General features: G+C 24.0%; 1 protein-coding gene across 6 annotated transcripts; it reads right to left on the bottom strand.

Moving 5' to 3' along the window:
* Window positions 1-1,497: 1,497 nt before the first annotated feature.
* On the bottom strand, window positions 1,498-14,141 carry LOC122711535 (transient receptor potential cation channel trpm). 6 transcript variants are annotated; one of them, XM_043930392.1, is made up of 21 exons: window positions 13,595-14,141; window positions 12,927-13,086; window positions 11,742-11,824; window positions 10,601-10,657; window positions 9,522-9,708; window positions 9,230-9,443; window positions 8,971-9,130; window positions 8,762-8,898; window positions 8,521-8,677; window positions 8,279-8,441; window positions 7,885-8,193; window positions 7,254-7,800; window positions 6,971-7,182; window positions 6,726-6,893; window positions 5,796-5,855; window positions 5,655-5,702; window positions 4,380-4,592; window positions 3,948-4,296; window positions 3,727-3,872; window positions 3,005-3,595; window positions 1,498-2,929 (listed from the first exon to the last, which is right to left on the bottom strand). In XM_043930392.1, exons 2-21 carry the CDS (start codon window positions 12,972-12,974, stop codon window positions 1,652-1,654), a joined length of 5,127 nt encoding a protein of 1,708 aa, XP_043786327.1. In that variant the 5' UTR covers window positions 12,975-13,086; window positions 13,595-14,141; the 3' UTR covers window positions 1,498-1,651. The 6 variants fall into 6 exon arrangements, with proteins under 6 accessions (XP_043786327.1, XP_043786325.1, XP_043786326.1 ...); XM_043930390.1 differs by lacking the exon at window positions 13,595-14,141 and adding an exon at window positions 12,008-12,092 and having other exon boundaries at window positions 12,927-13,056; XM_043930391.1 differs by lacking the exons at window positions 12,927-13,086; window positions 13,595-14,141 and adding exons at window positions 12,008-12,092; window positions 12,422-12,438.
* Window positions 14,142-14,237: the final 96 nt, after the last annotated feature.

The raw sequence follows: 14,237 nt of genomic DNA, 5'->3' as shown, positions 1-14,237 counted from the left end.
ATCCAAGAATAAATTTAATTTTTGGAAATTTTTTTACATAATAAAAAAGTATATTTAAATCGAAATTGCTTAAATAAAATAAATATATATATGTTATTTAAAAATTTTGTTATATATTATCTATTCATATATATAAATAAAATATTATTTTTGAATATATCTGTATTTATATTCTTATCGATTTTTGTTATCATCATAAATAACACTCAATTTTGCAAGTAATTATATGTTTAACCGCATACATCATAGAAATTTAATTAACAAATTTTAAAAATGAATAGTAATTCCAATATTCGAACAGTCAAAGAAATCATATTTAACTAATGGTATAATTACACATGTTAAATTCAAAAATGACTAATAATTAAGAAATGTTTAAATTTCTAAATGTTCAAAAACTTCATCATTTATCAAAAACTAATCATTTATCTTTGAAATCATTTATAATATAAATAATAATTAAAATATTTATATATCAAAAATCATATTAGAAAGTTTTTATTATATAAAATATCATACTAATTATTTAAAGAAATAGTAATTTTCAAATATTTGAAATAATTGCCACATGTGTTATCATAATTTAATTGATCCAATTATTAAATATTATAATATTAAGATAAATTATTATGCACATAAACATTATAATTAAAATTATTAATATTAACTGCATATAGAAACGATAATATGTATAAAATCCTTTTAATTACTTTTAAAAAAAAGATTAAAAAATATAAAACAATTTAATTACGGTAGCATTAATTAACATTAATTATTTAGTTAAATAAGTTAATTACAATTGATTAAATTCCGCTAATTATATGTTTGCAATAAAATGTTAACAAATAATTAAGTTATAATATAAGTTATATATGTACATAAAATTTATAATTACTATTTTTTATGAAGAAATAAACATTGAATGCTTTACAAAGCTTATTTTTAAATAAATTATAATAAACACGTATATTAAATATTATTATATAAATTTTTTCTAATATACAAATATGAATGATAAAAATCAAATATTTTTATAATTTTATACTTTAGCAATAAATTATTTAAAAATTGTATATGATGGATTAAAATTGATTAAAAATTGGTAATTCTAATGTAAACATTTAAGTATTCGAATTGAGATATGAACAAACTTTAATATTTATATGTACAAATTCATGTGCATATATATATATATATATATATATATATATATATATATACACAATATGTGCATTTAAGTACTTGATGGAGAAAAATAATCAAATCATTCATACAAACGCGACAAAAATATATAAAAATTGTATTAAAAATTACAACTAAAATATCATAAAAAAAAATTTATGAATTTCGAAATATATTATCAAGTATGTAATTAGAAAAATGCATTTTGCTTAAATTACATGCATGTATGCTACAATGAAATAAAAATTTTTTTAAAAAATATAAAACTATTTTTTAATTTTAAAACATTCTTCATTTAAAATATTGTATTATTTATTTTTTTACATTTCAACATTAAAATAAATAAAAGAAATATGAATATATAACTGAAAATATATTTCATTGTAGCTTCAACTTGTACAATCTCATTAAATCAAATCAATTCAGAAGATATATTAAGATAAGATTACCTGCAGACAATTGTAACTATTTAACACATAGTTTCTGATGCTGGAGCAGGTACCGTACTCAAATTCTTGTCATTTGGATCTGAATTTTCCGAATCTCGGATTGGTGGCCTTGAAAGTGTTTGTTCAATTTCTCTGGTCACGCTGATAGTAGGCGGAGGTCTTCGTGACTCTTCATCGATGGCAGAAGTTCTTCGAAATTGATGTCTATGTTCATTCGATATGAAAAATGAACCACCGCTAGCTTCATCCGAAATATGTAAAGGTTCATCATCTGCAATATATCTTCTCTGTATCAGATCTTCCATCTGTTGATAATCGCATTCCTCAGCATCACGCAAATGTTCATTCTCAATTTGCCAAGCCATTTCAGGATTTGACATTTCGGACAAGTTTCTAACTCTTGAAGGTGGTGGAGAAATTGGCGGTGTTCGAGGTGGACTTAAAAGACCACAATAACTTTCCAACTCATCAGTTATACTTGTATATTCAGCACGCATAGCAAGTAGAATAGATCTTTGCGTATTTGTTGAAGACACTGATGGAATCACTGCAACACGCGGTTCTGCCCAGGTCACACCTCTTGGTATATTGGAAGGTAATATCATTATGTCATCTGATTCTGAACGCGTTCTACTGTTCTGTCTGATAGGTCGTTCTATAGAATCTTGTCTAATAGGTTCTGAAGCTGGTGCTTCACTGCTGGCTTCTCTGCTTGGTTCTTTGCTTGTAGCATCTTTACTAGTTTCTCTACTCAATTCTCTACTTGTTTGTCTACTTGGATCTGTGCTTGGTTCTTTACTACTTGGCTCTTCACTTGGTTCTCTGCTTATCTCTCTACTATCCGATTGTGAATCCTTTTTTATAGTTTCTCTTTCACCATCAATTTTGCTGAATTCAGTTTCCTGACTTGTGGTTGTTTTTATATCATCTTGAATAATATGTCCATCTCCACTTATAGAAGATTCATTCCTACTCAAGTTTTCACGAGATGTAATAGTTTCTGAATGTTTCATTATATCATCATCTAATGATGGGCCTAAATTGAGAAACGTGGCATCAGTCATCGATCGAACTAATCTTTTGCGTTTAGCCGTGATAGTCGGTAGTTGTGTATGAGAATCTGTCTCTGAAAGAACTTCTGAGCGTTCTGATACTCTACGTTGACGACCTTCTATATCAAAATTTGATAAATTCTCTATATTGGGCATATGAGTAGCCATGAATCGGTGGATAACCCCTAGGTGTGCCAAAGTCTGTTCATTTAATTCTTCTAATTTGCGGATACGAAACTCTACTGCCTATAATAATATATAAAATTTTATAAAATTTTTTAATAATAAAATAAATTTATTAATGATACAATAAATAATTACCTGAAGTGAAGCATTTTGAGTATTTTCTTTCTTGTCAATATCTTCGATTTTTGAATGCATATTCTCTACTCTTTCTGTAGTAATTTTAACACGTTCTTCCGTAGACATCTGCAGTTTCAATTCTTGCTCACGAAAATATCCTTCAACACAATCTTCCTCAAAATCATAGAGGCGTTCCATGTCATCTGCTTCTAAGAACAACTTCAATCCATTGTCGTATGTTTCACCACTGCTTGCTTTTCCTTGTGTTATATATCGCAGCAAATATTTCACCACCAGATATATGTGACAAACTACAATGAGTGGAGGGGGTAAAACTGGTTTTTGTTCATATTCCATAACAACAGTAAAACGTTGGAACATCCAAACTTGGTGCGCCACCGCGTTTACCTCATTGAAAATATTATTGAATACCGCAATCAAAAGATTTATCAATAATATATTTGCAATTAAAAGATAAATAGACATTACAGCTGGTGTAATCCAGCGGCCTGGTAAGCATGGAATCATTCCTGGCTCGTCTCCACAATCAGGATCTATATTGTCTGCATATACTTCTCCATATAACATAAAATATGGTTCCATAAATATCTGTAGAATAAAAGAATAAAAAAATTTTATATAGAATAGAAAAAAATAGAATATGTAATAATAAAAATATAAAATATAATAAAATAAAAATATATATATATATATATATAATATTTGTAGAGAATACATACATCACGAATAATTCTAAATTTGGGTTCAGCATTAGGATTCAAAATTGCCTGTCTAGTAACTCCAAAACTCAGTAATACCACTATTAAAAGCACTACAAAATATGTCATATTTTTTACCATTTTTCCCATCATTGTAACTAAAGGACCTAAATATAAAATTTATTTATTGTATTATATATATTTGTATGCCTATTTTTTATATAATTTGTATAATAACATACCAAAATATTTATTTACACCAAGGATATTTAGTATTCGTAAATACCAATAAATACAATCGACACAATAAATAACACGACCGACATCAAGAGTAGAATGTCTTAAGCGCAAAGCCAGACCAATTTGAAAAAATATAATAGCAGCTGCATCACAAGGATTCCACATGTTCCACGCCCATACACTAAATTTATGCGAAAGAGTAGCTGGTTCAGATGTTGCGATTTCGCGTACTTTTTCACATCCTAATGTGCAAATATACGCAATTGCATAAATTTCTGCTAATGATGGATGATCATCCATGTGTATGAGAATAGAGTATGAAAAGAGAACTAAAAATATCATATATGCTATCTATAAAATAAAAAATAAAGTTAAGTATGTAATAATAATTTTTAAATTTTTAATTTAATTATTTATATATGTATAAAACTTACAGCATTTGCCCAAAATTTTGTAATTGGAGCTGTATAAAATTCGTACAATTTTTTCCTCAATCTTAATGGCCTGCTATTCTTGATATCATAGTAATCAGAATGAATACCATATGCACGATGAATTCCATCATCATTATCTGTTAGTACTTTACCATTTTCTTGTACAATTGTTTCCTTCACAATGGTTGTAGTATGTTCGTTGCTAATTAAAGCCTATATGAAAAAATTAGAATTTCAGAATATATATGCACATGTTATAGTAGATCATATAGGACATTAACACACAGATAGGAATCTTTTGAATATAATGAGACATATATCAATGTTCATCTTTTTAATCATTCTCAAAAACCATTTACAGTACGGATGTTGCTAACAAAATAAAGAAATTATTTGGATAGAATGGTAAATAGCATGTAAGAAGCAAAAATCCTTTATAACATTCTAAAATATTATGGAAAGTAGGAATAGATACATACATTGATTTTTATATAAAAACATAATTATTTCTTATTATGTATGTATCATAGTGTACTATATGATTATGTACAATTACAATGAATGAAATGTACAAATATGATGAACTTATAATATATTTTTTAAAAGGGAGTATTACTTGAGGTATGTGCAAATTGTGTTTAGTTTTAGTGCAAAAAATTCCACATCAGCAATAAATAACTAAAAATATTTAATAAATTAAAAAAAGATAAAAAAAATAGATGTAAGTATATTTTACTAAAACAAATATAATCAATTGCTACAGTACTATAAGAATCAGATAACAATAAAAAATAACAAATAACAAGTGCAGATAATATTAAAAATTATGGCTATAAGCATAAATGATTAGTGCAATTAAGTAATGTAATGCAGGAAAAGTAAAAATTTAAAATATAGTTACATCAATATTTCCTTTCTTTATGTTTAAAAATAATTTCCTGAACATAATGTTTTGAATACTAGATTATATTTCAACAACAACAAATTATTAAGAATAAATTATCAAAAACATACGACTGACAATGGTTAGAGATTTTTTAACCGCTAAATGAAAAACATCGGTATGATATCAGATTTAAAAAATATAAAGCTTATATATATATGTATAAAAATACATTAATTAGCTCGTGTTATTCATATTTGTTTTATAGAAATTATACCGATATTTTAGCGGTATTTTATCTAATATCACAATGTACAATACTTTTTTGTTAAATATTTATAACAATACAACACGATTTGTTTTACAATAGAAACGTTAGTTATCATCCTCACCGGTACGGATTCCGATACTGAATAAATAGAAGTTTTCCTTGATGATAACTAATAACATAAGAAAGATAGTTGAAAAGTGCACCAGAAAGTGTGAACTTATTGGTCATAGAATCATTGCATTTCAGGTCATTATAGTTATACCTTAGCGCCTTGTTGGCTGCTGGATTTGTTGCGTACGCTCAGGCTCCTGCGCTGACGTTTCTAAAAACAATTCATACGCATACCCACATAGTCTATGAATTACAAAAATATTTCAATACCTCTAATAACGATCGATACACTATATCATATAATACTGGTAAATTACTAAACATCAATATCTTTTCACAATATACTTAAGTGTACATTTTAATAATAAACAAAATGAAATTATACAGAATATTTATTATATTGCTACAAATAAAATTGAAAAATATAAAATGCATAGTTTAAATATAATTATAATCTATTCATAATATTTTATATTTTGTAAAATATTTAAATAAATGTAATACACATACAAATATAAAAAAATTTATAAAAATTTTTTTTAATATTGTATAGATAGAATCTACATGTGTATACGTTTTCAAACAATTATTTAAATAACTGTTCAAAACCAGCAACCATATATATCAATTGTGTTACTGAAAATTATTTCAAAAACACACTACAGTTTAAATAAATATTCAAAAGCGATTATATTTTTATTGCATTTATTTACGTGAAAATTTATTATTTACAAATGATGAAAATTTCATTCAAATTATATTGTGAATGGACGAAATTTGACAAAGTTATTCAAAATAATAAAGCAGTGATTGCCACTATGTTCAGAAATAATAATTGCAGCATGAAATGTGTAATGATGAACTTTTATAAATGCAATGATAAGTATATACTATATTACTATACTAATTAATATTATATTCTGAATTTATATATATAATAATTTTTTTACTCATAAATTAGATTCATATTTTGAACATAAAAATCAATTAATATTAAAATTTTTTATTAAAATTGCAGTAATTTTATTAAGTAATTATTTAATATATTTTTATCATATTGTTAAAAAAATTAATTTATTACCTCGACATCTGGACCTGTTGGTATACCATGTTCGGAATCACTATCTTCTTTCTCATCTTCAAGAGCGATTAGATGTTCTTCTTGAGTTTGAGGCATCAATTGCAATTCCTCGCGACTTTTAAATTCCAAACATATTATATAAAATGGACAAATCAGTCCAAGTACGACCTAATAACAAATTAAAACAATATTATCAAATATAATATAGTATATGTTTTTTAAAATAAATTATCTAAGTTATTTACTTTTAAATTTGTATTTTTTCTCGTACGAAGACCACCCATCCACAAATCAGCTAAAATGATTTGGCTACAAGGATGTGCTAATAAAGGTCGATGATTGGCCGTGACTGCCAATGAAAGACACGTTTGACCAGACCAATTTTGGAGTTCAGATGTTAATAGTTGTTTTGTTTGATCGTCATCCTGACGATAACAAAAATCTAATAATTCCAGAGCTATAAAAAGATTATTTTATAAAAAAATAATAATAATAAAAATATAAATATTTTACCACAAATATTAATACCAATATTTTCAAATTCTTTTCCATAACTTCGTAATTCGTCATAAACTTCTGTTTCAAGATCATCCTCAGCAGCCTCATGTGCCATGGCTTTATACAATTTAAGGGCAACTAATGCTTTTGCTAAAGCTTCTTCCCCATGTTGCCACATTAAGAGAGCCATTTGTTGACGTTTTGTTAATACAGCCCATATAAGCAATTCATTGAATGGATAATCAAAAAGCGGTGTGTCTCGATTAGCCGGCAACGTTTCAGCAAGCAAACTCATCGTTAAACTATCTTGTTTGCTACCAGATCCTGAATAGTAACGAGTAGTGTTACCCAATACACAGCTATTTCGATGTAAATGTTGAGGATGTGCTCCAGATCTTTTCATTACTTTGGTATAGATCATACGGAATCTTCTGCGTGTATATTGAGATCGATACGCTCCACCCATTAATTTATTTATTACAAGACCAATATCATGCAAAGTATACATATAACCTCGTGGAATATTTGGTCGAACGTCGCGAAGAATGTAACCCAATGTATTTGATGGACCTTCTTTCTAAATTATCAATATAATAAATATAATAAATAAAATAAATATTAAATATAATAAATATAAGAATAATAAAAATAAAGAATTTACGGTATTATATAATTCTTCGAGTCGAGGTATAGATAAAAATTTGCGCATAGACACTCCATTTTCTAAAAGAAGTTTCACAAAATCAATACGATCGTGTTGCAGAGCTTGCATCATTGCCTGTTCTAAAGCACCTGGTGGCCAATTTTGTCCGTACACAAATATTTCACAACGTGCTATATCTACTCTATTCCAAATTAAAGATAATGATAATTGTTCAGCTGGAGATAATTGTTTAGATTTAAATAAAGCTGTTAGAATCGTTTGATCGAGTTCTTGTGGTCGCTCTTGACTTATTCTAAATACTGTTATCTATAAAAATTTGATTTTATTATTTGTATATGGTAAATTATAATTTATCTATTACTTTTACATAAAAGAATTAATAAAAACTTACCAAGTGTTTCTTACGCGTACATTGCAGTAATTCAGAATATAATTGCGATGCTTGTTCGGCAGATACTTTGAAAGTGCGTTTTATTGTATCTAAAAGATGTTCTCTCATACTTTCTAATGGTCCCTCAATATCTCCGTTTTCTCCGTCTCCTTCAGATGCGTATCTAAATTTTTTTTATTATTTATTAACAAACTATGATATATAAAAATATATAAAAAAAAAGTTGACCATGGTATTATTACTTATGCATAAAAGCAATGAGATCAGCTGCGCGACCTGAACCATCACAGACTACTACAGGAACAGGTGGAACGTCTGTGACGTATTCTAAAACTGATCGAATTGTATTTGTACCTCCTTCAATAACTAATGCCACAACAGGAATACTGCTATGTGTATCTATAATGAAAAATTTATCAGTTATAAAAAAAAAGTTATTAATGAAATTATAAACGAAATTTATTAAAGAATATAGATATTTACATGGTTGTAATTTTAAATTTGAAATATATTTTTCTAATCTTCTACGTAACACAATTTCTGCACCATATCGACCACCGGTACCGTTATCGACTAACAAAAAATATGCATGGCGATTGTTTAAAACTGCATATTTAGACCTGTATAGTTACATTAAATATCAATGTAAATATTTATATGAAATTATATATTAACTATTAAAATTCTTGTACCATGGAGATGAAAGGCAATCATAAGATACTTCGCCCCCACGGCCTACAAGTTCGTGACTTTTGTCTAAAATTCCCCATGGTGCTATGCCAATGCTTACAACCCGACCTTGCCTTTGAGATTTTTCTAATAGCAGAGCATCTCCAACTTGTCTGGTTACACCTAGATATTATTATGATATAATTATTAATAATATATTAATAATAAAATTTAAATGATACAAAGAATAATCAATCTAATTAAATATTTGTTTTAATCTACCTGTATTGGTTCCACCTGTAAATATCCATGCTCCAGTTGTTTTTGCAGCTTTTAATAAACCTTTTCGCAAAACTTTTTTCAAAGTAGGCTGCAGTTCGAAATTAGAACGACCACCATGCACAGTTATAAGTAATTTAGGTAATCCCAAATTCCATTCTCGACACAATAAATGTACTATTGGTTCTGGTCTTGTATCATAAGCAAGTCTCACATACTAAGAATATTAATACAAAAAAATTTAATATGTTACTTCAATATATATATATATATATATATTTTTTTTTTTAATTACTTGAGCTTTAGTTGGATGAGGTCCACCTTGAAACTCAATGGTACCATATGCATCTGTAGGAAATGGACGCGTATTTTTAGCGGGAGACCATTGTTCCCGATCTTTTTCTTTGGTATTGCTAAGAGTATAACTTTGAACATCTATACCAGCTCTGCAGTGATGAGTATAAGAATATCCACAACAACATCTATAATGTTAATAATTATTTAATGATATGTTTATTAGAATAAAATTTGAAAATGAAGAAATTAAATGTATTTAAATAATAAAGAGATTAGATGCATTTAAGTACAAATAAATTTCAAAAATTAAAACAAATGAAAAATTTTTTCAGAATATATAAAACAAAATATTATAGAATATTTTTATATATAATTTTATTTTATTTACTCTATTGCATCTAATCACTTTTTTCAGTAAAAAAGAATTAACATAAATCAATTCAATATATAGTCTAATTATATGCTAATTATACTACAGAAATAAAAATTCGAATATTTTATATACAATAATTTTTAATATAAATAATATTAATATTATTTTTTAATAAATTTGACAAAATAATTATCTAAATAAACTATAAAATATAATATTATCTATATAAATATAATAATTCTATAATTACTTGATTATTTAATTGAATAATGTTGAATATGAATATGAATTTAAAAGAAAAAAAGGTGTATTATAAAAAGCAATAAATAAAATAAATTAATAAATAAAATTTTATCAATTAAATTAAAAAGAAGAAGCAATTTAATAAATATATAATGTAATTTTACTGCAAATTTTATAATATATATTATAAAATCTTAAAATATAATAACTCTTTCTGGTACAAACCATTATTGGTGAGAACTATATAGAATGCATGTAATGTATCAGTATTATTAATAACTACTTCATGTTATAAAAAGAAATATATAAATTATTTTCTTTTTAAAGCAGAAATATATTTAATTTAAAAATATATATTTGCAGAAGCAATATTAAATATTTTTAATAAATCTATATTCCTTTTCTTTTTATGAAAGGATGCAAGATTCCCAATCGCAACAAAACCCACAATGAACTCTCACCTGGAAGTGGTAATCACATCATATTCAGCATTCTTATCTCCTTTTACTTGCATAAACCTATAAATGGAATGAAAGAAAGAAAAGTAAATGAAAAGAAAATGAACATAAAGAATTATGTTAGTAATGACCTGGAAAAATTTTGAATGAATTCAAATAACTTCAATAATAATTATCTAAATAATAAAATAACTTAATTATAAACATTATGTATAAAAGAGAAAAGAAAAAAGAAAAGCATATTTAAAAATAGAAATTGAAAAATAGAATTTTTAAAATATAAAATTAAAATTACAAATCAAAGATCATCATTATTATAATTATTCTGCTTATATTGCCTCTGCAAAAATATTATTAATTTAAAAAAATATATATATATATATTTTTTTTTTTATATCATTTTGCAAATCTGATGAGAAAATATTTTTAACAAAAGTATTTAATTTATAATAAATTGTAATAAAAATCCATTGCCTATATTCAATCTTTTATATTTATATTATAATTATTATTATTTAGAAATTATAAATTATAATTAATTTAATGTTAAAAAACTAAATTTTACAAATTAATATTTCCATGAAATCAATCTAAATTTTTTAATTTAAAATTATTTTAAAATTATATTATAAATCATTAAACTCATCTTAATATCATCTAAAATTCTGTAAAATCAAAAATACATAATACTTTTTAAAAATTTCAAAATGATTTTGATTTTTTATTTCGAAAAAAAGATTTTTAAAATTTATATTATTGCAATTACTTTTTTTTAAAACATTTTTTTATCAGATTATTAGAGAAATTTGAAAAATCAAAGTCTGAAATTATTTCAAACTCTTTATATATCAATGTATAACAATTATATTTAACAAAAGAATAAATAAATGCATAAAAATGTGTATGATCATATATATATAAATATCAAGGATGATATACATTAAAAAATAATTTATTCAAACTACTTTATAAAAATAATAAATTTAAAATTTATAAAAAAATTATAATCTCTAATAATTTAAATCAATGTAATGTTTAGCATATATTTGACATTATAAATATGGAAATGATAATAAATATAAATATAAAATAATTTATTTTATTAAAATATTTAAAAAATAAAAAAGTCATGAATACTACATACTTGTGTTCATCATCTGCACTTGGAATAAATTTTGAACATTCTCTTTTTTGAAAAGTTGCCTCTATCCAACTGCGTTCAGTTGCCTATAATGTATTTAAATGATTTATTTTCAAATATGAAATAATACATATTATATATCAATGTAATGTTAGCATATAAAAATGTAATATTTGATTAAAATATAATTGATAATGTGTCAAAGGAATGAATAAAAAATTTTATATTAAATGAGAGGAAGAAAATAAAAAAAATAAATCATGATATACCTTTGCCTTTTTTCTCTTCATTTTAGGAGTACTGGCTCCACAAATAATACTTCCAATTGCCATCTTGATATATACATGCATTCACCTTAACATTAACCAATATACTAACTAAAAAGATAATATCAAACAGAACTAATAGATAGATAATATCAAACAGAAATACAAATCAAGAAAATTAATAATGGAATAAGATAATATCTATTATATATTTCTATTTTTATATTTAAAATTTTGATTTTTTATACAATAATTTAAAAAATTAAAATAAAATGTTAAAAATATAACAATAGTATATAATAGTAAAATATAAAACAAAAAATTATATAATTTAAATTGTTAAATTTGTAATATGTTTATAATAAATTAGATTATATTATAAATTAATTAGCTATTAATTATAATTACAATATTTACAATTTAAATGATAAATCACAAGAACATTATATATATTAATATATAACAATTACATAATAAAAAAATATAATTTCTAGAACATTGAATAGTTAATAGTTAATAAAAGATGTTATATTTAAAGAAACTGACAAGATATATATACAATAAAGATAAGATAACTGATATAGATAAGAAAAATTTAAATATTCTCATTCTTGAAATATATACTTTTATGCAAAGCTTATTAATAAAAACAATTTTTAATATAACTTATATTTATTTTTTGACAAATTATGTAAATAAAATAATAATTTTATAAATAAAAAATTATGATATTATTAAATTATTATTAAAGATTATGATATTATTAAATTTAAGATCAGAGAAAAGGCAATAAGTATGCTGTTTGAAATTATATTTTAGGTAAAAAACTAAAATAATATCATTTATAAAGAAGAAGGAATCGTGATAGAATGAAATGAATTTTAATATAATGTTATAATATATTATAATATATTATACTCACCATTCGACAACTTTTGGTTTTATCTATCATATCTACATAGAACTGCATGAACTATGTGTGTTTGAGTTTAACAAAATAATTAATATTGCAATTCAAAAATAGAGACTGTGATTAGTAACTATTCATAAATATTTAACTTATATAGATAAATAAGATTTATCTGAAAAAAAAATCATAGAATTATTTAAATAATTAAATGTAAATCTATATCAATAAAAATATTGATGATAATATTGTAATATATTCTATTTATCATAAATTTAATGATATAGATTTATTATAAATATTATTAAATCGATTTTAATTCATTATACAATATTACGTTTTTATTATTTCATATAGAAATAAGGAATTTAATTAAAATAGTACTTATTACAATTTAAATTTCAAATAGAAATTTCAATAAAAAAAATTAAAACTTAAATAATAATCGAATGATTATTGTAATGATTAATTGTAAACGTAACAATTTAAAATCGGCGGGAAAACTCGTGATTTGTCATGTGTTTCTAAATAAGTTAACCTGGATACAATTGTTGAATTAAATTCTTTGATAAATGAATATAACTTTTCTTGAATGAAAAATAATGCAATTATTAATAAGTACATAGGAAATATTAAAAATATTTAATATCAAATATAACACTACGACACTAATTTATACATACCTTTAAAGTATACGAATGAATTTTCAAGTAATTGAATTCATCGTGTATGAAATATTGAAAATGCAAGAAAATTACAATTCACATGCATTTGTAATTATTTTGCAACACTTTTTGTGTTTCATATGCGTGTTTTTTATGTCACCCAAATTAACTGTTCAGTATTTATAAATAGTTTGCATCTTTTTTACATTATTGGACGTTTTATTAATTAAATCTACGTTTTGAAACGTAATAAAATGTTAATAAAATTCTAAAGAAAATATGTGAAAATAGTGAAATATCTTATACAGAAAATTTGTTCCATTATTCGCGTATCATCCCTTGGAAATATCGAGCTTGCTCCCCTGCATCATTACTGACAAAGTAGGCCAAGAACAAGGTTAACTCTAACATAGACTCGAAAATCATCGAATATCAGCAGTAGTATCAACTGCAAAATTCAAAAATTTGCATACCTAACAAGAATTAATTATAATGAATCATTCAATTTTATTTATTGCAATTATTTTAACATTTAATATGATGTAATATTCTTATTTTTTAATTATAAGGTATGATTCATCAATAGAATACGATTTTAATTAAAATGACCTCAAGATTTATTAACGTTGTTTCTATTAAAGAAATAGACATATATATATAT

The sequence above is a fragment of the Apis laboriosa genome, unplaced genomic scaffold, assembly GCF_014066325.1.
Source record: "Apis laboriosa isolate Shangri-la unplaced genomic scaffold, ASM1406632v1 scaffold170_cov151, whole genome shotgun sequence".
In the NCBI taxonomy this organism is placed as follows: Eukaryota; Metazoa; Arthropoda; class Insecta; order Hymenoptera; family Apidae; genus Apis; species Apis laboriosa.
This window is presented reverse-complemented; position numbering and strand designations above follow the sequence as displayed.